This window comes from Mesoplodon bidens (genome assembly GCF_964165515.1).
Source record: "Mesoplodon bidens genome assembly, chromosome: 18".
NCBI lineage: Eukaryota > Metazoa > Chordata > Mammalia > Artiodactyla > Ziphiidae > Mesoplodon > Mesoplodon bidens.
The window spans coordinates 59,184,867-59,207,501 of NC_138175.1; the positions used below are offsets into that span (position 1 = coordinate 59,184,867).

Below are 22,635 nucleotides of genomic sequence, written 5' to 3' on the forward strand. Positions count from 1 at the left end.
ATTTAAGGACACGTGCGCATATCCCAACACTTTAAGTGCAGGTCAACGTTGACAGCACTGCAAAGGGAGCAGTGGAAGGGAATGGGTGAGAACCAGGGCCAGAAGTGAAGAGTCAAAGCATCAACAGCCGGCTTCCCTGGTGGCGCAGTGGTTGAGAACCCGCCTGTCAATGCAGGGGACCTGGGTTCGATCCCTGGTCCAGAAAGATCCCACATGCCATGGAGCAACTAAGCCCGTGTGCCATAACTACTGAGCCTGTGCTCTAGAGCCCACATGCCACAACTACTGAAGCCCGCACGCCTAGAGCCCGTGCTCTGCAATGAGAAGCCACCACAATGAGAAGCCCGCGCACTGCAACGAAGAGTAGCCCCCACTCGCCGCAACTAGAGAAAGCCCGCACGCAGCGGCGAAGACCCAACACAGCCAAAAATAAATAAAATAAAATAAACTTATAAAACAAAACAAAAAACATCAACAGGAAAGTAAAGGTAGAAACTCTTGGACTCTGTCGCTGGTACCACACACGGGTGGATATAGGACACAGGCCTGGTGTGATGGGAACCCAGCTCTGATACCTCACCATTTCCTCACTCCCATGCACGAGGGCCACGTTCCTTTCAGCCTCCCTTGATGCTGCAGGAAAAACATCCACCCTGTCAGGCACCCAGGGCCCTCCTATTGCTCAAGGTGAGCAACCACCTGGGCCTGAGGAGGCCAGTCAAAGAGGAAAGACAGGGAAAGGGAGAGGGCCCCATCCCATGAGATCACACATTCTAAAATTATAAGGACATCAAAGCAAGGTCTTAAAAGAAACAAGCCAGTGGTCCCCTCAAGTAGTGACCAGGTCAGTATGTGAACAGCCTGGCATAAGCAGGCCTCAAAGTCTGTCAGCAAAAGACAGTGGAAGGCCTGGGACACCGAGGTTCCATGCCTCTGGACAGTCACCCAACCACGGACAGGGAAGGCTGGTGGGATCTTTCACACAAACATCAAGGTTTCTAACTCCTGAGCCCTGTCTTACAAGACCTCAGAGCAGCAGGGATGGGACTGCTGGGAGAGGACTACAGTGCACAGAGCCCAGCACTGGCACCAACGACACACATGCCAGGAAACCAGGAAAGGAAGTAGTGCCCATGGTCTCACTGTGGGAAGCTCAGAGGTTTCACTTGGCTTGCTCTGACTCTGGTTTGGTAACAACCTCATATTAACAGCTTGAAACTGCCCAGAGTTGGAGCATTTATACCAGGGAAATTGGCAAATGCAACAATCAAGGGTTGGCTGGGGTTTTTTTCTTTTTACTAACTGTCTAGACTTAAAGTAATGGAGACTATGCTAATAATGAGGACTATACATGGTAAGTAATGTTGTGAATAGCAGAAACATTTATTCCACCCAGCAAACTCACTGAAGAAAAGTCAAGTTCCAACACATTTACTGTCTTCTTACTTACTAAAAAGAATACACCTGGCAAATGAACACAAAAATGTTCAACATCATGAATCACTAGGGAAATGCAATTAGACCGCAGTGAGATACATCTCCACACTTTTAAAACAGATAATATTAAAAATACTGACCATACCAACCTAGTTCTGGTGAGGAATATAGGGGAACTGGAATGCTCCCATACTGCCAATGGGAAAGCAAATGGGTACAGTCATTCACTTTAGAATAAGAATCCCTATGTTCATATAAAGAATTTTATGTACACGTTCATAGTAAGCTTATTTGTGATAGCCAAACTGGAAACAAACCACAAACTCTCATCCTTTGAACAGAGAGATGGATAAACAGTCAAATGGTGGTATATCTAAACGGTACATTTTTCAGATATTAAAAAAATGGTCTCTTCATGTAGACAAATTAGATGATTCTCAATATAATTATGCATCGTGAAAGAAGAAAACAAAGACAAAAATAAACATTAAGATCACAGTGATATTAAAAGTCTAGAAAACACTACCTAATTGAATGGGAAAAAAGTAAATCAAAGGACTTCCCTGGCAGTCCAGGGATTGGAAATCTGTGCTTTCACTGCCAAGGTATAATCCCTGGTTGGGGAATTAAGATCACGCAAGCTGTGCAGCATAGCTGGGGGGAAAAAGAAAAAAAAAAGTAAATCGATACTAGCTACCTGAGAGTCCTGGGAGAGATGTCAGAAGTCGAGATGGGAATGATGGATGTTTGTTATGATGATGATGATTCCATGGCTTTAGAAGTATTAAACTTTACCCAGCTGTCCATTTTAGGTATGTTCATTTCAATGCATACAAATGACACAGCTCAATTAAACTGTAATAGGTATTGGTTCCACGTAAACCTCCGAACCTCTTTTCTGCGTCTCTTTTCAGTGAAACGGTGGCAACCGCAGCTCCATTCCATCACCTCTCCTGCTCCCACGAGGGGATGCTGACATGGCAGCAACGCAGGCTGGCGAGCAGCACAACGTGTTCCCACTTAAGGTATCCAGGAACTCTGCCTGGGTCCCACAATTCACGTGCCTGAACTACATGATTTCCACTCTCATTCCCCATTGTCTTCGCCGTGCAGCAGTGGGCTTCAGATAAACAATTTGCAGATGCTATGAGAATCCTAAAACCTTTACATTATTCAGCCTGACACAGACTGGGGGCTCAGGGGGAGAGAAATAGCTCTGTAGCTCCTGAGAATTTCTGCAAAAACCTTATCCTGAACAGCCATAGTCATGGGAACATTCGTGGATGCAGCTTTAGAAAAGGTTCATCCCTTCTTGTTGCTAGTCTCTCACATCCTATTAATTCCCAGAGTGTTTCTGTACCAAATATGGTTCCCTCCTGGTATCTGTGACCTAACACTCATGAACACCAGCCTACCACATTGCAGACATTATAGCACACGTGGACATTATGGCACATGGCTCTTTTCCAGCTGGACCTAGAGAATTTCTTCTCTTGCACAGTACTGGAGGCACGATGTGACATCCCATGTGAAAAAGAGAACCATTCATACTGCTCCAAAAATCACTGGTGGTTCTCACATCTGTCCTCATCACAGGGTGATCTTGGGACCCACCAAAAATTCTGACATCCAGGTCACAACATTAGTCCCACAGAGCCCTGCAGTCTACCCCAGGAAGCCTTCAACAACAATTCAAATTAGTGAAAACTATTCTCCAACATGATACTATCCCCAGTGAGGTATACAAACTTTGGAACACCCACAAAACCTGTTCCTCTTCATCCTGACAGTCGAATTTGGTTCTCAACATCAGTCTAACAGTGAACAAACCCCCAAATGAAAGGTGGCTTAAATAATAGACTTTATTATGGCATAGAGCAGAAAAAATGAGGCAGATAATTCCCAAACAGGGTAACTTGGACCTAAATAAAATCCACCATTAGCATGGTATTAGAGAATGCCATCAAAGGAGGCAAACCACTGTGAGCCACCAGGAGAAACTGGACTGAATCCCCATGATCAAAGCTGCTTTGGTCCTGTCATACACAGTTGACAGGAACTAAGAGAATGACAAAACCCAAGTGCTCAGGGTATCCATGCTTTTCTACAAGGGATAGGAGAGCACAAAAGCTGACCTACCCTGATCACACTGAGGTGACTGATTCCCAGTACTGGGATCTGCCACTTAGTAGAGATAAGAAACTCACAGTGACATTAAGTATGGCAAGGGCCCTGCACAGGTCAGAAGTACAGCACAGCTCCTTAAAAACTTCCTACGAACCTGGTACTCATAGGCAATCTGCACACTAGGGCTGTTCAGATGTATGGCATTCAACTTCCAGTTGATGACTCCCTCACAGAGCCTATTCAGTATGATGTATTAACTAAGGAGCTCTCCTCATCTCATTTGAAGGCCTTTCTGCATTAGGAACTTTCTGGTGACAAATGAGGTTGGACCTTCAGCTGAAAGCTTTCTTACGTTCACTGTGCTCACAGGATCCATCTGGGCTGTTAAGTTTCTGGTGCTCAGTCAGAGCAGACTCGATGACAGAAAAATTTTCCACATTTGCTGTACTGGTGATGCCTTTCTGTAGCATGAGTTTTTCGGTGTTGAGTAAGCTGGGAGTTTTGGCTGAAGAATCCTCCACATACAGTGCACTCATATGGGTTTTCTGCAGTGTGAACTCTGGTGCTTAATGACAGTGGAGTATTGACTAAAATGTTTCCCATATTCAATGCACTTACAAGGCCTTTCCCCAGTGTAAACTCTCTTGTGTAAAACGAGAGCAGTTTGACTAAATCGCTTCCCACACTCACTGCCCTCATAAGTCTTTGCTCCAGTGTGAATTCTCTACTGTACAATAAGGTTGGAGATTTGGCTAAAGAACTTCCCCTTTCACCGCGTTCATAAGGCCTTTCTCCAATATAAATTCACTGGTGCCAAACAAGTGTGAGTGGGTCGCTATTTAAAAGTTTTCCCAGGGGCTTCAACTAAAGATGCCGCAACTAAAGACCCTGCATGCCACAACAAAGATCAAAGATCCTGGGTGCTGCAACTAAGACCCAGCACAGCTAAATCAATCAACCAATCAATTAATATTTAAAAACAAAAGTTTTCCGACATTCACTACACTTATAAGGCTATTTTCCATTGTGGACTCTCCGGTGCTTAACAAGCGAGTCTTTGCGGCTAAAGGCTTTTCCACATTCACTGCACTCATAAGGCCTTTCTCCAGTGTGAACTCTCCAGTGCCGAACAAGACCATCTTTATAAATGAAGGTTTTTCCACATTCACTGCATTCATAAGGCCTTTCTCCAGTGTGGACTCTCTGGTGACGAAAAAGGTTTACTTTAGAAATAAAGGTTTTCCCACATTCACAGCACTTATAAAGCAGTTCTCCAACATGGATTCTCTGGTGCTGAACAAATGACTTTTTGTGTCTGAAGCCTTTCCCACATTCACTGCACTTATAAGGCCATTCTCCAGTGTTGACTCTCTGGTGAACAAGTGACTTCTTGTGTCTGAAGGCTTTCCCACATTCACTGCACTTATAAGGCCGTTCTCCAGTGTGGACTCTCTGGTGCTTAACAAGTGAATTTTTGTGTTTGTAGGCTTTCCCACATTCGCTGCACTTATAAGGCCATTCTCTGGTGTGGACTCTCTGGTGCTCAACGAGTGAGCTTTTCCAGCTGAAGCCTTTCCCACACACACAGCACTCATAAGGCCTCTCTCCAGTGTGGATTCTCTGGTGCTTAACAAGTACCCCTTTAAAGCTGAAGGTTTTCCCACATTCACTGCATTCATAAGGCCTCCTTCCAGTGTGGACACTCAGATGATGAGCCAGGTTGTGTTTGCAGCTGAAGGCTTTCTCACATACATAGTATTTATAGAGGCTATGTCTGTTGTGAAAGGCCTCTGCACACTTGGCGTCCTTTTGTGGAGTGACCTGGTGCTGGAGAAGGCTAGAGCTACCAGGCAAATCCTTCCCAGTCTCCTGGCATGTGAAAGAGTTCTTGGATGCATGGACTATGTGGCTCCTCATAAAGGCCTTACCCATGTCTCTTCTAAAGAGTTTCCCTCCACTGTGCTGGTGAAATGTCACACCTGACACACACAGTTTCTGGCCAGGAATTGTTCCCAGGTCTTCAGCTACACACAAACTACCATCTACGGCCAGGCAGCACCTCTCCGAGGGATAGGCCTCCTGGGTGGACAGGTCTGTCTTTGAAGTATTTATTCGTGGCACTTCTACAAAAACATTCTGCTCAGAAGTTATCTCCTTGACCTCTGCTCCATGCCAACAACCTGAAAGCACAGACATATGGATGAACTTCACGTAGATTCTGGAAGAAGGAGGCGGCCCCATCACAAACATGTGTGTGACGTACCAAGAAATAAATCCGTGGGACTATTGTCTGGACAAGGGAGCTGGCAGCATGTTAAGGACAGGGCCTCTGTGCAGCACGGGGCCTCTCCACGTCACAGAACAGGGAGGACTAACCGGGCAACAGACACAAGGGTGGCGGGAGCTCACAGAGGGGCCAGGGGTCCACAACTCACTCTCCTGGAAACAGCCTTGACAGGCCTTGGTTGCTGGTGACACTTGTGTGCTGTGTGGAAAGCTGTATCCTGGACCAGGAAAATCTGACTGTCACTGAGTAGCTGGTGTAAAAGGAGTATTTTAAAAATAGGTGCAGACCTCATGACACATTAAGTGTAGGCCAAGAGTGGAGAGCACAGCAGAGTGAGGATGGAGAGGTCCAATAGGGAGTGGAAGACAGAGAGGTGAGGGGTAATCCTGGGTTGAGAGTCAGAGTAGAAATGAAAGAATGAGCAAAGTACCATGAATGGGTAGATAGAAATGAGAAAAACAGTCACTGTCCTTGGCACCAAAACAGTGTTCAGCACAGGACATGTGCCTGACATGATCTGAACCCAGCCATGGTTATCACTTCCTCCCCCTGATGCCAATCACCAGGGCCAGGCCCACTTTGAGCCCCCCTAGCTGTGGTTGGAGTCATGTCCACTCTGTCACGTACCCAGGGTTCTCCTCCCAGCTACAGTTGGAGAACAACATGGAACCTATTAGATGCAACTTCTAAGGGAAAGATAGCACAGGTGAGTGGTCAGTACTGGCCAGGGGAACAACCAATCCTCCCAAAAAAAACCTCAGGAAAGAAAAATAATTTCACAAAAATACTCGTTGAGGAGGGTATCATAGAAACAGCCTAGTGGACCCCACAAATAGTGACCATGTTGGTTCACAACAATGCCCGGTACACTCAGGGCCCAGAAATGTCACCTAAAAGAGGACAGAAGCTGGAGCCCAGAAGTGGTAGGGCCTATAGAGTCAACTTAGCTGAGAGTGGCTAAGAATTATGGAACTCACTGAACTAATTCCAAGTTTTTGAAGCAGAAAATCTTCACTGAACAAACCTCAGAGCAGGTGGTATTGGGGCTCCTTGTGAAAGGAGGCGGTCTACACACTCACCCAGCCTTGGCACTTACAGCACAGATGACAAGGAAGCATTAATAGAGATGTGCCCACTGTCTCGCTGTGAAAAGAGCAGACTTCCCCTTGGAAAAAGAAGGAAAGGCAGGGAGCAGCCCAGGATGCTGGGATAGGTGTGAGGGTCTTACCCAATGATGCAACAAGTGCAAAGGTCTCCAGCAATACATCACGGTACATGAGTCTCTGGGCCTCATCAAGAAGCTTCCATTCCTCCTGGGAAAAGTACACAGCCACGTCCTCAAAGGTCACAGGGCCCTGTGATGATGGGACAGATTTGTACATAAGCAGCCTCTCTCCCCAGGACCCCATAAGTACTTCTAACCCTAGCCTGTACTCACTCTGGGTTCATCATCCACCCCAGCTCCGTGACATAGAGGGCAGTGGGGTCCAATAATTCTTCATGCTTCCTTGATCAGTATGTACAACCCTGAGCAACAACAGGCAGGTGGACAGATAGATACCATCTAATCTGTGAGCCTGGTATGCAGGGCCCTTTCCCTTTCCTCCAAGACAACAGCCTGAGTGTGTCCACTATCATGTCTCCCAGACACAAGCAAACTTAGCCCCATCCTTCTCTCTTATACTCCTAGTATTAGGGTCTGGGGCAATTACTTCATACATCTTCCCCACATGCATATTATTCAGTGGACCTCCTCATACATCTGATCCCCATCACCACCACCCAGCCCACAAAATTGGCATGTCTCCTGCCTCCTCACATACCCTTCTGCACATGGCATCAGAAAGTGCCTGCCAATGCAACAGGATCCCACCATACCCCAACTCTCCAATGGTCTGTTCTGAAGGCTTCCCCACCAGGCCTTGTTCCTGACTTTAACCTCAGTCAAAACATGCAGATCTAAATACGCCTGTTCATGTTCCACCTCTGTATTACACATTATGTCTCTTCACCAGTTACAATCTTTGCCTATATAACACCCATTCAAAATCCACACCCACTTGACACACCTTAGGTAAACTCATCTGACGTTGTGACAAACTCCCCAAGTTCCAACACAAAAGCCTGGTGAGTGCATAGGAAAAGAAATAAGCACCAGCCTGACTTTGCTATTACTTCACCTCCATTTCTGCCTTACCTCTGCATCAATTTCATGGCCAATCTCCCATAAAAACCTGGGCCACCTGCTGGACTTTCCCTACCCCGTACCTTCCCGCTGATGACCACTCCTCTTGTCTGTCTTTGTGACAGCCCCCCTCTCTTCCCTTGTTGCCTAATGGCATCCTGAAGCCTTCCCCAGCACTCTAGCACTGCATGTTCAGCTGTCCACTTTTCTCCTATATTGGGGAGTCACTGGAACATCTGAGACTCAACATGGCTGACCCAGTTCACCTGGTGCTTTCACTGCCACGGGCAAGGGTATGATTACTGGTCAGGGAACTAAGATCCCTGCAAGCTGCATGGTACAGCCAAAAAAAGAGGGAGAGAGAAGGAGCAACAAGAAGGAAATAGCACCAGAAAATTAATTTGTGATAAAGAGGTTGTGATAGAATCAGAGTAGTTTGAGGTAACTGGACATCACTGATGACTCTTTAAACTTCAGACAAAGGAAACAATCTATAGGACCTGACCTGTACTGCACCCTCATCATATACACATGGAGACACCTTCTTGGGTTCTAAACATCTTGATAGGGATTCCCAGCATTATACCTTTTTAACCTTACAAGGATTCATTTTATCCCCCTTAAAAAGAGGATTTTAACAAGATGTCTTCATCATTTTCTCTTCCAATACCACCAGAGAATGATGATGTAACAGTAAAATAAATACTATTAGAAGAGTAAAATCACTGAAAAAGCAAAAACCCTCTAAGTGCCTGTATACTGTAAAACTGTTAAGTTTACCTAATGCACAATGAGTGTGTATGAAAATACAACTATGGGATAGATGAAGACTAAGTATAATCATCTCATTCAAAGAACTAAGTTAAAATTAGTAACTTGGAGCTCAACAAGAGCAAAAAGTGGGAATGTTCATTTACATATAATAGTAACTTTAATATACACGCTAGACAAGTGCATGCTTTATATACCCCAGAACACACAGCAGATGACTGCAGTATGAAGTTTATAAACACGAAAGTAGACCAAACAAAAAAGCAAACAAAAAAATATATAGAAAAGCCTTTAAGAGGTCTATAAAAACATTTTAATCATGTCTATAAAATACTTCACAGAAAGAAAAATGGATACTCACGAAAAACATGGGTAAAATAACACCATATTGTGCAAATGAAGAAAAACACAGAATTCTTACATGATTCAATTCATAAAAAATTTTAAAACAAGCGAGCAAAAGTAGAATCATCGGGCTTCCCTGGTGGCGCAGTAGTTGAGAGTCCCGCCTGACGATGCAGGGGACACGGGTTCGTGCCCCGGTCCGGGAAGATCCCACATGCCGCGGAGCGGCTGGGCCCATGGGTCCGTGAGCCATGGTCGCTGAGCCTGCGCGTCCGGAGCCTGTGCTCCGCAACGGGAGAGGCCACAGCAGTGAGAGGCCCGCGTACCGAAAAAAAATAATAAAAAGTATGTGCATTAAAAACAAACAAACAAAAACTAGAATCAGCAAATATTTACCACATGGTTGGCAAAACTATCAAGAAAAGAAAGAAAATGCTTACTTGAAACATCAGCCAGTACACTCATTTTGGGGGGACGCGGATAATTGTTTTGGAAGAACCCCACAGGCGGCTGGCTTCTGGGGGGGGTTCCTATTTATATCGCATTTTTCGACCTGAGCGGTGAACGGATATTAGTTTTAGAGCTTACTGAACTGCACATTGAAGTTCTCTGCCATTTTCTTTTTCCACGCAGGTCATATTTGAAAATCCGAAAAACCAAGGTTTGGGGGAATAAAAATAACTATAGAACACTGGTAAGAGAACACAGATAAAATAAAACACCGCTGAATGAGAAGAGTTGGGTGAGGGCCCGGATGACGCAGCATTTACCTGAATCCGACACATCTGGGCTGTCGCCGTCGCTCGAGTTTGTGGGCGAAGGTGGGGCTCGAGCACGGGCGCCCCTCCCGGCCCCGAGAGAGAGTCAGGCCAGAGAGCAACCACGCCGAGCTTCAGACCAAGCTCAGAGCAGCGGGCACGGCTCCTTCCTGACCCTCTGACCTCGGGCCGGCCATGCGTTGCGAAGTTCCCCACCTTTGAACACATCCGAGTTTACAAAATGACGATCACGGCAGACGCCGGAAAAGCCGCCCAGACGCAGTCCTCTAGCTCGGAAGTGCCTCTTTACTGAGTCTTTATTGGTCCAGGGGCGCCAAGGAACGGGCGCAGTGTCTTCAGGGTAATGTAGTTCACAGGCCTCCGGGACCCGGCAAGGGGCGGCGCTCCCCTCCTCCAGGAAAGGTGCCGCCTCTCCGCCAGGGTTGCTGGGAGTGAGGCTCTGAGGAAGGGGGCGAGGTTTCACGCTTCTTAAAAGGGACGCACCAGATTTTCATGTAGTCTTTGCTGATCACAGAGAGGTACACGGACATAATATATGAGACGTTCCCCAAACCTACAAAACCAAATGGGCAGATGATACCAGGTTGTCACTCAGACACAAAGTGCATCCATCCAGAGCTGGGGTCTAAATAACACTGTATTATTGCTCTTCCAATGGATGTAGGCTAAAGCTTTAGACTCAATTTATGAGTTTCACTGCGTTAGGTCAAGGTCCAGACAGGGCCATGGTGGCCAACACAAAGGAGGAACGTGCGGCGGCCAGAAGCAGGGGGACAATTTGTTGTTTCTCTGGTTCCCTCAGAAAAGACTAGAGCCAGTGACGTTGTCCACTTATGGACACCACTTTTGAACACACATCCGTGAGGAAGCATGTAATGAAACACACCTGTACACACCAATTACCTCGCCTTTTCTCTAACTGATTGGCCTTTCCCCACACTTAAGACCACCCTGCCTCTTTATCCCCTAAATATCACAGGCACCTTGCCACCGAGAGGGTGGATCTAAGAATTGTTCTTCTGTGTCCTCACTTGGCTGCCTTGTGAATGAAAATACTCCCCAGCAAACCTTGGCATCTCAGCATTTGGCTTGCTGTGCCTCCGGGTCAGTAATAACCTCATACACACAGCTTGAAATTGCCCACAGTTGGAGTATTCATACCAGGGAAATTGGCAAACACAACAATGAAGGGTCGGTTGGCTTTTTTATTAAGTGTCTAGGCTTAGAGTAATAGAAGTATCTTAATAATGTGTATGTACTAATAATGTTGAATACAAATACCTATTCCACCCAGCAAAGTCACCGAAGAAAAGTCAAATTCCAACACATTTATTAACGTCTCAGTTACTAATAAGAAAACAGACATTTTGTCAAAGAAGACATACACTTGGCAAATGAACACAATAATGTTCAACATCATGAATCATTAGGGAAATGCAATCACACCACAGTGAGATACGTCTCCACGCTTTTAAAACGGGAAATATTCAAACAACTGACCATACCAACAAAGTAGTGGTGAGGAACACAGGGGAACTGGAATGTTCCCATACTGTCGATGGGAATGCATTTGGGTACAGTCATTCATTTTAGAATGAAACCATGTGTTCATATAAAGGATTTTATGTACATTAATAGTAAGCTTATCTGTGAGAGACAAACTGGAAACCACAAAACGTCATCCTTTAACAGATGAATACCAGTGAAATAATGGTATATCCAAACAGTATATTATCACGAGAAAAATGAATTATTCACATTGGCAACTTAGATGATTCTCAAAGTAACTATGCATGGAGATTAAAAAAGACAAACACAAAAGTAAACATTAAGGCTCCAACGATATTAGAAGTCTAGAAAACACTAACTAATTGAATGGGAGAAAAGTCAGTCAATAGTAGTTGCCTGAAAGTTCTGGGAGAGATGTCAGAAAGTAGACATGGCAGTGACAGATGTTTGTTATGATGATGGTTCCGTGGCTTTACAAGTACTAAAACTTATCAAGTTGTGCATTTTAGGTATGTTCTGTTCCGTGCATACCAACTATACAGCTAATTAAATTTCAAAAGAAATTGGCTTCCCATAAAAATCTTAATCTCTTTGCTGAATCTCCTTTTCAGCAGAACTCTGGCACCCTCACATTAACCCCATCACTTCCCCTTGCCCATGGGAGGGAATCTGTAGCAGTAGCAAAGAAGACTGGTGAGCAATGAAAGTTGTTTCCACTTAAGTTATCCAGGAACTCTGCCTGGGTACTAAACTTCACATGCCTGGACTACACAATTTCCACTCTCATTCCTCACTGTTTTCACTGTGCAGCAATGGCCTTGAGATAAATTATTTGCAGATGCTGATTCCTAAAACCTTTACATTATTCAGTCTGACACTGACTGGGGGCTCAGGAGGAGAGGAACAGCTCTGGAACTCCTGAGAATTTCTTCAAACACTTTATCCTGAACAGACACAGTCACTGGAACATTTGTGGATGAAACTTTAGAAAAGGCTCATCCCTTCTTGTTTGCTTGTCTCTCACTCCCTATTAATTCCATGAGTGTTTGTGTACGAAATATGGTTCCCACCTGATGCCTGTAATCTAACACTCAGGAACACCAGCCTAACACTTTGGGCACATTATGGCACATGGCTCTTTTCCAGCTGGACCTAGAGAATTTCTTCTCTTGCACAGTACTGGGGGCACGATGTGACATCCCATGTGAAAAAGAGAACCATTCATGCTGCTCCAGAAATCACTGGTGGTTCTCACAACTGTCCTCATCTCAGGTGACGTAGGGACCCACCAAAAATTCTGACATCCAGAATTCAACATCAGTCCCACAGAGCCCTGCAGTCTATCCTAGGAGGCCTTGGACAACAGATTGGACCGAAACTGGAGTGAAAACTACTCTCTGCCATGATACTATCTTCATTGAGGTATACGAAGTTTGGAACACTCACAGAACCAGTTCCTCATCATCCTGACAGTCCAATTTGGTTCTCAACACCAGTCTGACAGTGAACAAACCCCAAGATGAAAGGTGGCTTAAATAATAGTCTTCATTATGGTATAGAGCAAAGCAAACTGAGGCAAATAGTTCCCAGAGTGAGATAAACCTTGAAAAACCTATCCTGAGCATGATATGAGACAATGCCACCAAAGAAGTTGTGAGCCACCAGCAGAACCGAGACGGATTCCATCGGTCAAAGCTGCTTTGGTCCTGACAGGACCAAAGAGAATGACAACACCCAAGTGCTCAGGCTACTCATGCATCTCTAAGGGGATGAGCGAGCACACAGATCTACCTACCCTGACCACACTGAGGTGACTGGTGCCAAGAATGGGGATCTACCACTTGGGTGAGTAAGAAACTCACAGAGACATTAAGTCAGAAAGTACAGCACAGCTCCTTAAAAGCGCCCTACGAACCTGGTACTCAGGCAATCTGCACACTAGGGCTGTTCAGATGTACGGCATTCAACTTCCACTTGATGACTCCCTCACAGAGCCTATTCGGTATGATGTATTAACTAAGGAGCTCTCCTCATCTCATTTGAAGGCCTTTCTCCAGTAGGAACTTTCTGGTGATGAATGAGGTTAGACCTTCAGCTGAAAGCTTTCTTACATTCACTACGTTCATAGGGTCCATCTGGGCTGTTAAGTTTCTGGTGCTCAGTCAGAGCAGACTTTGACAGAAAAATTTTCCACATTTCCTGTACTGGCGATGCCTTTCTATAGCATGAACGTTTCGGTGTTGAGTAAGCTGGGAGTTTTGGCTGAAGAAATCGCCACATTTAGTGCACTCGTGGTTTTTCTCCAATGTGAACGCTGGTGCTTAATAAGAGTAGAGCTTTGGCTAAAACGTTTCCCACATTCACTGCACTCATAAGTGTTTGCTAGAGTGTGAATTCTCTGGTGGGCTTTAAGGTGGGAGCTTTGCCTAAAGAACTTTCCACATTCACTACACTCATAAGGCCTTTCCCCAGTGTGAATTCTTCTATGAGTAATGAGGCTGGAGTTGCATCTAAAGACTTTCCCACATTCACTGCACTCATAAGGCTTGGCTCCAGTGTGAATTCTCTGGTGCACAGTAAGTTGAGAGCTTCGGCTAAAGAACTTCCCACATTCCCTACACTCATAAGGCCTTTCCCCAGTGTGAATTCTTCTATGAGTAATGAGGCTGGAGTTGCATCTAAAGACTTTCCCACATTCACTGCACTCATAAGGCCTCTCTCCAGTGTGGATTCTCTGGTGCTGAACAAGCATGCGTTTACAGCTGAAGGCTCTCCTGCATTCTCCACATTCATAAGGCCTTTCTCCTGTGTGGACTCTCTGGTGCTGAACAAGTTTGCTTTTAGTGGTGAAGGTTTTCCCACATTCACTGCACTCATAAGGCTTGGCTCCAGTGTGAATTCTCTGGTGCACAGTAAGTTGAGAGCTTCGGCTAAAGAACTTCCCACATTCCCTACACTCATAAGGCCTTTCCCCCGTGTGAATTCTTCTATGAGTAATGAGGGTGGAGTTGCATCTAAAGACTTTACCACATTCACTGCACTTATAAGGCCTTTCTCCAGTGTGGATTCTCTGGTGCTTAAATAGTATGGGTTTACGGGTGAAAGTTTTCCCACATTCGCAGCACTCATAAGGCCTCTCTCCAGTGTGGACTCTCTGGTGCTGAGCAAGTCTGTATTTGCGGCAGAAGGCTTTCCCACATTCACTGCATTTGTAAGGCCTTTCTCCAGTGTGAATTCGCTGGTGCCGAACAAGTGTGTGTTTCTCACCAAAAGCTTTCCCACATTCGCTGCACCCATAAGGCTTTTCTCTAGTGTGGACACTCTGGTGCTGAACAAGTATGTATTTACAGCCAAAGGCTTTCCCACATTCATCACGCTCATAAGGTCTCTCTCCAGTGTGGACTCTCTGGTGCTGAGCAAGCCTGGACTTCCGGCAGAAGGCTTTTCCACATTCGTGGCATTTATACTGCCTTTGTCCATTGTGAGAGGCCTCTACACACTTGGTGTCCTTTTGTGGAGTGACCTGGTGCTGGAGAAGGCCAGAGGTACAAGGGAAATCCTTCGCAGGCTCCTGGCATGTGAAAGACTTCTTGTATGCACAGACTGTGTGGCTCTTCATAAAGGTCTTACCCACATCTCTTCTAAAGAGTTCCTCTCCACTGTGCTGGTGAAAGTTCACACCTGCCCCACACAGTTTCTGACCAGGGTTTGTGCCACGGTCCTCAGCTAGATGCAAACCACCTTCTAAGTACAGGCAGAACCTCTGCCAGGGATAGGACTTCAGGGTGGACAGGTCTGTCTTTGAAGTATTTATTTGTGGCACTTCTACAGAAACTTTCTGCTCAGAAGGTGTCTCCTCATCCTCTGCTCTATGCCAACACCCTGAAAGCAGAGAAATGTGGGTGAACTTCATGTAGATTTTGGTAGAAGGATGCAGCCCCATTACACATATGCGTCTGACATAGAAACGAATAAATCCATGGGACTATTTTCAGGACGAGAGAGCTGGGGCAGGTTACAAAAGGACTGCTGTGCAGTATTGGGTCTCTACATGTCACAGAACATGGACGACTCACCAGGTGAAAGACACAGGATGGGGTGGAACACACAGAGGAGCTGGGGTCCACAACTCACTCCTCTGGGAACGGTTTTCACCAGGACCTTGGCTGCTGGTGCCACATGTGCTGTGTGGAAAGGTGTGTCCAGGCTCAGGAAAATCTGACTGTCACTGAGTAGGTAGTGTTCATGGACTATTTTAAGGATATGTGGGGAACTCATGACACGTTAATGTAGGCCAATATTGGAGAGCACATCAGAGTGAGGATGGAGAAGACCAATAAAGAGTGGAAGACAGAGAGGTGAGGGATAATCCTGGGTTCGAATTCAGAGTTGAAATGACAGAAGGAGCAAAGTATCAAGAATGGGTAGGAAAGATAGAAATGAGGTACATAGTCACTGGTCTTGGCCCTAAAACATTGTGGGGCACAGGACGTGTTCCTGATATGATCTGAACCCAGCCATGATATCCCTTCCTCCTCCTGATGCCAATCACCAAGGTGGTTCCCACTTTGGGTCTCTCTAGCTATGCCTAGAGTCATGTCCACTGTGTCATGTACCCATGGTTCACCTCCCAGCTCCAACTGGAAAACAACATGGGACCTAGAAAATGCAAGTCCTAAGGGAAAGACACGATAGGTGAGCAGTCAGTACTGGCCCAGGGGGACAACCAATCCCAAAACAACCTCAGGAAAGAAAAATATTGCAAAAAAAATCTTTGAGAAGGGTCTCACAGCAACAGCCAAGTGGACCCCAAAAACAGTGAACACATTGAGTCCCAACAATTCCTGAAATAGCGAGGCCCCAGGAAACGTTAGCTAGAGGGCAGAGCCTGGAGCACAGTGGTGTATGGGTCAACAGAGTCAACTTAGCAGGGAGTGGCTGAGACTAATGGAACCCACTGAACTAATTCCAAGTCATTTGACCCAGAAAACCTTCACTGAAAAAACTTCAGAGCATCTGATATTGGGGATACTTCTGAAAGGAGATTGTACACACACTCACTCAGCCTTGGCACCTACAGCACAGCCGACAAGGAAGCAGTAATAGAGATGAGGTCACTGTCTAGCCGTGAAAAGAACAGAGTTGTCCTTGGAAAAAAGGGGAAAGGCAGAGACCTGCCCAGGATGCTGGGATAGGTGTGAGGGCCTTACCCAATGATGCAACAAGTGCAAAGGTCTCCAGGATCACATCACGGTACAGGAGTCTCTGGGCCTCATCAAGAAGCCTCCATTCCTCCTGGGAAAAGTACACAGCCACGTCCTCAAAGGTCACAGAACCCTGTGATGACGGGGACAGGTGTGTACATAAGCAGCCTCTCTCCCCAGGACCCCATAAGTACCCCTAACCCATACTCACTCTGGGTTCATCCTCCACAGGTCCCTAACTTAAAGGGCAGTGGTACCCAAAAACTCTTCGTACTTCCCTGAGCACTAGATACAACTCTCAGCAACAACAGGCAGGTGGACAGATAGATGCCATCTAAGCTGTGCGCCTGGTATGCATGGCCCCCTCCCTCTCCTGCGAGACAACACAGCCTGAGTCCCCAGGATCACGTTACCTAGACACAAACAAACTTGGGCTCATCGTCCTCTCTTAAACTCCTGGTATGAGGGCCCTGGGGCAATTTGGTCGTACACCTTCCCCACATGCATATTACTCACTGGCTAACTAACTCCTCATACAGCTGATCCCCATCACCACCACCCGGCCCACAAAATTGGCATGTCTCCTGCCTCCTCACATACGCTCTGCACACGGCATCAGAAAGTTCCTGCCAATGCAACAGGATCCCACCGTACCCCAACTCTCCACTGGCGGTTCCCCAGCCCTGTTCTGAAGGCTCCCCCACCAGGCCTTGTTCCTGACTTTAACCTCAGTCAAAACATGCAGATCTAAATACCCCTGGTCTGGTTCCACTTCTGTATTCCTCACTATGTCTCTTCACCAATTAGAACCTTGTCCATATAACACCCGTTCAAAATCCACACCCACTTGACACACCTTAGGTAAACTCATCTGACACTGTGACAGAAACTCCCCGAGTTCCACCACAGAAGCCTGGTGAGTGCACAGGAGGAGAAATAACAGCAGCCTGACTTCTCTATCACTTCACCTCCATTTCTGCTTTCCCTCTGCATCAATTTCACAGCCACTCTCCCATGAAAACCTGGGCCACCTGCTGGACTTTCACCACCCCCTTCTGTGTCACTGATGATCAGTCCTGTTCCGTGAATGTCTTTGTGACACCCACAGCCCACCTCTCCTCCCTTGTCCCCTAATGCATCCTGAAGCCTCCCCAGCACTCTAGATCTGCACGTTCAGCCGTCCCCTTGTCTCCTATACTTGGAGTCACTGGAACATCTGACAATCAAAACAGCCAAAACCCAAACCCTAATGTCCTCACAGAAAAGGATTGCTATCACTAACTTCCCCGTCTCAGTTGATGGCACTGCCACCCTCTCATGTGCAAAGGGAAAAAAAACTTGGAGTCCTCCGTGAGCCCTCCACATTAGAAAATCTGGTCAGCCCCTACTTTAAAAGCAAATCCAGAAGCCAAGTGTTTCTCCTACCTCCTCATGCACCACTTTGGTCCAGCAAGAACTAATGGGCATCCGGATGACTGCAAGAGCCTCCTTCATTATCTCCTTGTCTTCCTCTCCCTGAGTCTGCTGTGCACTCCGCAGCCAGGAGTAGCCTCTTAAAACCTAAGTCACATCACTTTCCCTCTCTGTTCCAAAAATTCCATATCTGCCATCATTCTCAGAACAAAAACCCAACTTCTCAGGCTACCATTCTAGGCCTGACTCTGGCCCCCTTGTTCTCTGTTCTCACCAGACATTAACAGAGACCTACAAGTCCTAAAACACTCCCATCTCAATCTCATCCTCAAACATGTGTACATACTACCCCCATACCTAAGACAACCTTTCACATCTCAGTCCACTGGCTGCCAAAAATGGGAATCTGTCCATATAACCTCTGGCCTGGACATGGAAACCTGGGCTGAGGGTTTCTCTAGGGTCTACAGCCACCAAGTCCAGGAAGAGTGACAGCAAAATACTTCCAGGACACCTACACTCACCGGTGCAGGGTTCATAAGTGGTTCTGTTGAACGTGGAACCTGTAGGAAGACCAGGGCCATGTAATATTAATTCCCATCAGCAACATAGACAAAAAAGAAGATTAATGAGTGAACATTTAATATTTCAGGCAAAGGCAAATACTTAAGGGAAAAACAAAGCATGTAAAAGAGGGCAGAAAGTATTCTGGAGTTGTGCCATAAAGTCATGAGGATATCTTGAGAAAAGGCTTTCCAGAAGTGGAAAACACAAGTGCAAAGACTCTTTGTCAGAGTCACGTCTGGCGTGTTTGACTACTATCTATGAGGACAGTGTGACTAGAGCCCAATGAGAAAAAAGAATACAGGATCATGTTGGCAAAAAAATGGTTGTGTCAGGATATATAACACTATTATAGCCCTAAGCCACAAATATCAAAATTAAGTCTCATTTCATGTACAGCTCTGTTTCTGACACTTGCATTTGATACCCTTATTCTGTCTCTCCCTTGCCAATAACACATTTTTCTCTTCTTGTGGCTTGTAGTTGGCCATAAAAGCCGACCAGGAGTTTTTATACTTCCTTTTCAAATTTACTTTGGTTATGTTAAAAATTGTTTTATATAAAATTCCAACTTACATAATCCATAGATTAAGTTCTGATTTGAAATTATTATAACATTATATAATAGGATTCAAGAACATATACTTTTTTCATTTATTCCTATTCTTTGATATATCCATGTTTTTTTTCCCCACAAATGTTCAGAGATTATTTGTAATTTCCTAAACGCTTTTTTCGCATGTGATAGAGAATGGAACTACCGCTTACTGGCTTCACATCCAAAGTGAATCTGTGATAAAGGGGTTATTGCTAGAATCAGAGTAAAAGTGCTTGCCCTTCAGCAGTTTGGGATAACTGGTTGTCATTTCTGATACTTTAAACTTAAGAGAGGGGAATTCCCTGGCAAACCAGTGATTAGGCCTCCATGCTTTCACTGCCAAGGACGCGGGTTTGATCCCTGGTCTGGGAAGTAAGATCCCGCAAGCACCATGGTGGGGAAAAGAGTAAAGTAAAAGTAAAGTAAAATAAAATAATCTTAAGAGAAAGGAAACAAGCTATAGGACCTGACCTCTATTCCATCCTCTATGGAAATATCTTCTTACTTTCTAAACGTCTTGAAAGGGATTTGAAGCCTTATGACTTATTACCCTTACAATGATTCACTTCGTCCCCCTTCAAACAAATATTTTAACAAGATATTTCTTAATCATTTTCTCTTCCAATACCACCAGAGTAAGAAAACTTAACAGTAAAATAAATATTATTATAAGAGTACAATCACTGAAAAAGCACAAACTCTCTAAGTGGACGTACACTGTAAAACTGTAAGTTTACCTAATACCTAATAAATGTTTATCAAAATGTAACTATGGGGGACTTCCCTGGTGGTCCAGTGGGTAAAGCACTCCCAATGCAGGGGGCCCAGGTTTGATCCCTGGTCGAGGAACTAGATCCCACATGCATGCCACAACTAACAGTTCACATGCCACAACTCAGAATTCTGCATGTCGCAACTAAGGAGTCCACATGCCACAACAGTCCACGTGCCACAAGGAAGAGTCCACATGCCGCAATGAAGATCCCACGTGCTGCAACTAAGACCCAGTGCAGCCAAAATAAATAAACTATTCCTTTTTTAAATGTAACTATGGAATAGATTAAGTAGAATCATCTCATTCAAAGACCTAAGTTAAAATTAGTAACATGGAGCAAAACAAGATCAAAAAGTGGAAATGTTCATTTAAATACAATAATTTTAACATATACCCTAGACAAATGTATGCTTGATATACCCCAGAAGACATGGCAGGTATGACTATAGTAGCAATGTTTATCAATACAGAAAGCACACACTATTGTAAAGCAATTATACTCTAATAAAGATGTTAAAAAAAAATACAGAAAGCAGACCAAAATACAAAACAAAACAAAAAACAAAAAAGCCTTCAACAGCAGAATTTAAAATGACATTTTACTCATATATTCATACTAAAGAATACTGCACACACACACACACACAAATTAACGGACAGCTATGAAAAACATGAGTAAAGTCACGCCATGTTTTGCAAATGAAGGAAAATACATCATAATATTTACTTGATTCCATTCATAAAAAGTTTTAAAACAACTGAGCGAAGGTAAATTACAGTCGTGGAATAATTTCCACGTAGTTGGCGAAAGTATCAAGAATAGCAAGGGTTTCCCTGGTGGCGGAGTGGTTAAGAATCCGCCTGCCAATGCAGGGGACACGGATTCGAGCCCTGGTCCAGAAAGATCCGACATGCTGCGGAGCAACTAGGCCCGTACGCCACAACTACTGAAGCCCGCGCACCGAGAGCCCGTGCTCCGCAACAAGAGAAGCCACCCAATGAGAAGTCCGCGCACCGCAACAAAAAGTAGGCCCCGCTCGCCGCAACTAGAGAAAGTCCGCGTGTAACAACGAAGACCCAATATAGCCAAAAATAAATAAATAAATTTATTTTTTAAAAAAAAGCAAGAAGGCGGCTTCCCTGGCATTGCAGTGGTTAAGAATCCACCTGCCAGCGCAGGGGACACGGGTTCAAGCCTTGGTCCGAGATCCCACGTGCCACGGAGCAACTAAGCCTGTGCGCCGCAACTACTGAAGCCCACGTGCCTAGAGCCCGTGCTCCACAAAAGAAGCCACCGCAATGAGAAGCCCGCGCACCGCAACGAAGAGCAGCCCCCATCTCTGCAACTAGAGAAAGCCCGCGCGCAGCAACAAAGACCCAATGCAGCCAAAAACTAATAAATAAATTTTTAAAAAAGAAATGCTTACTTAAAACATCAGACAATACCTTAACTTTGGGGGGATGGGGATAATCGTTTTGAAGGACCCCACTGGCGGCTTCTGAGGTCCTATTTATATCGCATTTCTTGACTTGAGCCGTGGCCGAATATCAATTCTAGAGCTGCTTATTCAACTGGAAGTTCTCTGCAATTTTTTTCTACACGGGTAATATTTCAATATTCAGAAAGCCAAGGTTTGGCGGGACAAATAAATATAAATACAGGACACATGTAAGAGAATATTGCTAAGAACAAAAATACTGCAGAATAAGAAGAGTTGGCTGAGGGCCCGGGGGGCGCAGCATTTACCTGAATCGGATCCATCAGCGCGGCCCCTCCAGCACAGTTTGTGGGCGAAGCAGGGGCCCAGGCCCGGCGGCCCCTATCCCGCCCCCGAGACAGAGTCAAGGCGGATGGCGCCCACACCGAGCCTCAGACCCGCCTCAGAGAAGCCAGCACAGCGCCCTCCAGGCTCCCTGACCTCGCTCCGGCCCAGTGCTGCGAAGCTCACCACCGGGGAACTGACCCGAGTTTACAAAATGTCGCCCGCCGTCCACGCCGGAAAACCCGCCCAGACGCGGTCCTCTAAGTCGACGCTCAGGAGCAGTGCCTTTCGGGTAATATAGTTCACAGCGCTCCAGGCCCGAGCAAGGGGCGGTGCTCCCCGCCTCCGGAAAAGTCCCGCCTCACCCAGAGGGTTGCTGGGAAGGAGTGTCCAGAATCTCTGAGAACCAGGGCGGGGTTTCACGCTTCTTAAAGGGGACGCACCCATATTTGCGTGGAATGTGGTCTGTGCTCATCACAGAGAGGTACAGAGACAATATTTCAGATGTTCCCCGAACCTACAAAACAAAGTGGTCACATGATACCAAGGTGTTGATCAGACACAAAGTGCATCCAGCCATAGTTGAGGTCTAATAAACAGTGTCTTATTGCTCTTCCAACACATACAGGCTGAAGCTTTAGACTCAACTTAAGAGTTTCACTGTGTTCGGTCAGGGTCAAGCGAGCAAAGACTCCAGACACGGCCATGACGAGCAAGACAGAGAAGGGATGTGGGGCGGCCAAAAGCAGGTGGACCATGTGCTGTGTCTCTGGTTCCCTCACAAAAAACGTAGAGCCAGTGACGGTGTCCCATCCAGTGACCGACACATATTACTTACTCCACATTTTGATATGTATTCAGTTCTTATTTATTTATTT

At 45.7% G+C, this 22,635-nt stretch overlaps 1 protein-coding gene across 6 annotated transcripts; it reads right to left on the reverse strand.

Moving 5' to 3' along the window:
* Window positions 1–2,994: 2,994 nt before the first annotated feature.
* LOC308605575 (zinc finger protein 416-like) lies at window positions 2,995–21,976 on the reverse strand. 6 transcript variants are annotated; one of them, XM_081215761.1, is made up of 4 exons: window positions 21,742–21,976; window positions 18,582–18,620; window positions 16,651–16,777; window positions 2,995–5,744 (listed from the first exon to the last, which is right to left on the reverse strand). In XM_081215761.1, exons 1-4 carry the CDS (start codon window positions 21,754–21,756, stop codon window positions 4,579–4,581), a joined length of 1,347 nt encoding a protein of 448 aa, XP_081071887.1. In that variant the 5' UTR covers window positions 21,757–21,976; the 3' UTR covers window positions 2,995–4,578. The 6 variants fall into 6 exon arrangements, 4 of the variants coding, with proteins under 4 accessions (XP_081071887.1, XP_081071886.1, XP_081071884.1 ...); XM_081215758.1 differs by lacking the exon at window positions 2,995–5,744 and adding an exon at window positions 11,229–15,322; XM_081215759.1 differs by lacking the exons at window positions 2,995–5,744; window positions 18,582–18,620 and adding an exon at window positions 11,229–15,322.
* Between the last annotated feature and the right edge of the window lie 659 nt (window positions 21,977–22,635).

Coding starts and splice junctions, on each gene's coding strand:
- LOC308605575 (XM_081215758.1), bottom strand. Junction 16,778..18,581: donor CACTTATGAACCCTGCACCG/GTGAGTGTAGGT, acceptor CCGTCATCACAG/GGTTCTGTGACCTTTGAGGA. Junction 15,323..16,650: donor TGCACTTGTTGCATCATTGG/GTAAGGCCCTCA, acceptor CTCTGCTTTCAG/GGTGTTGGCATAGAGCAGAG.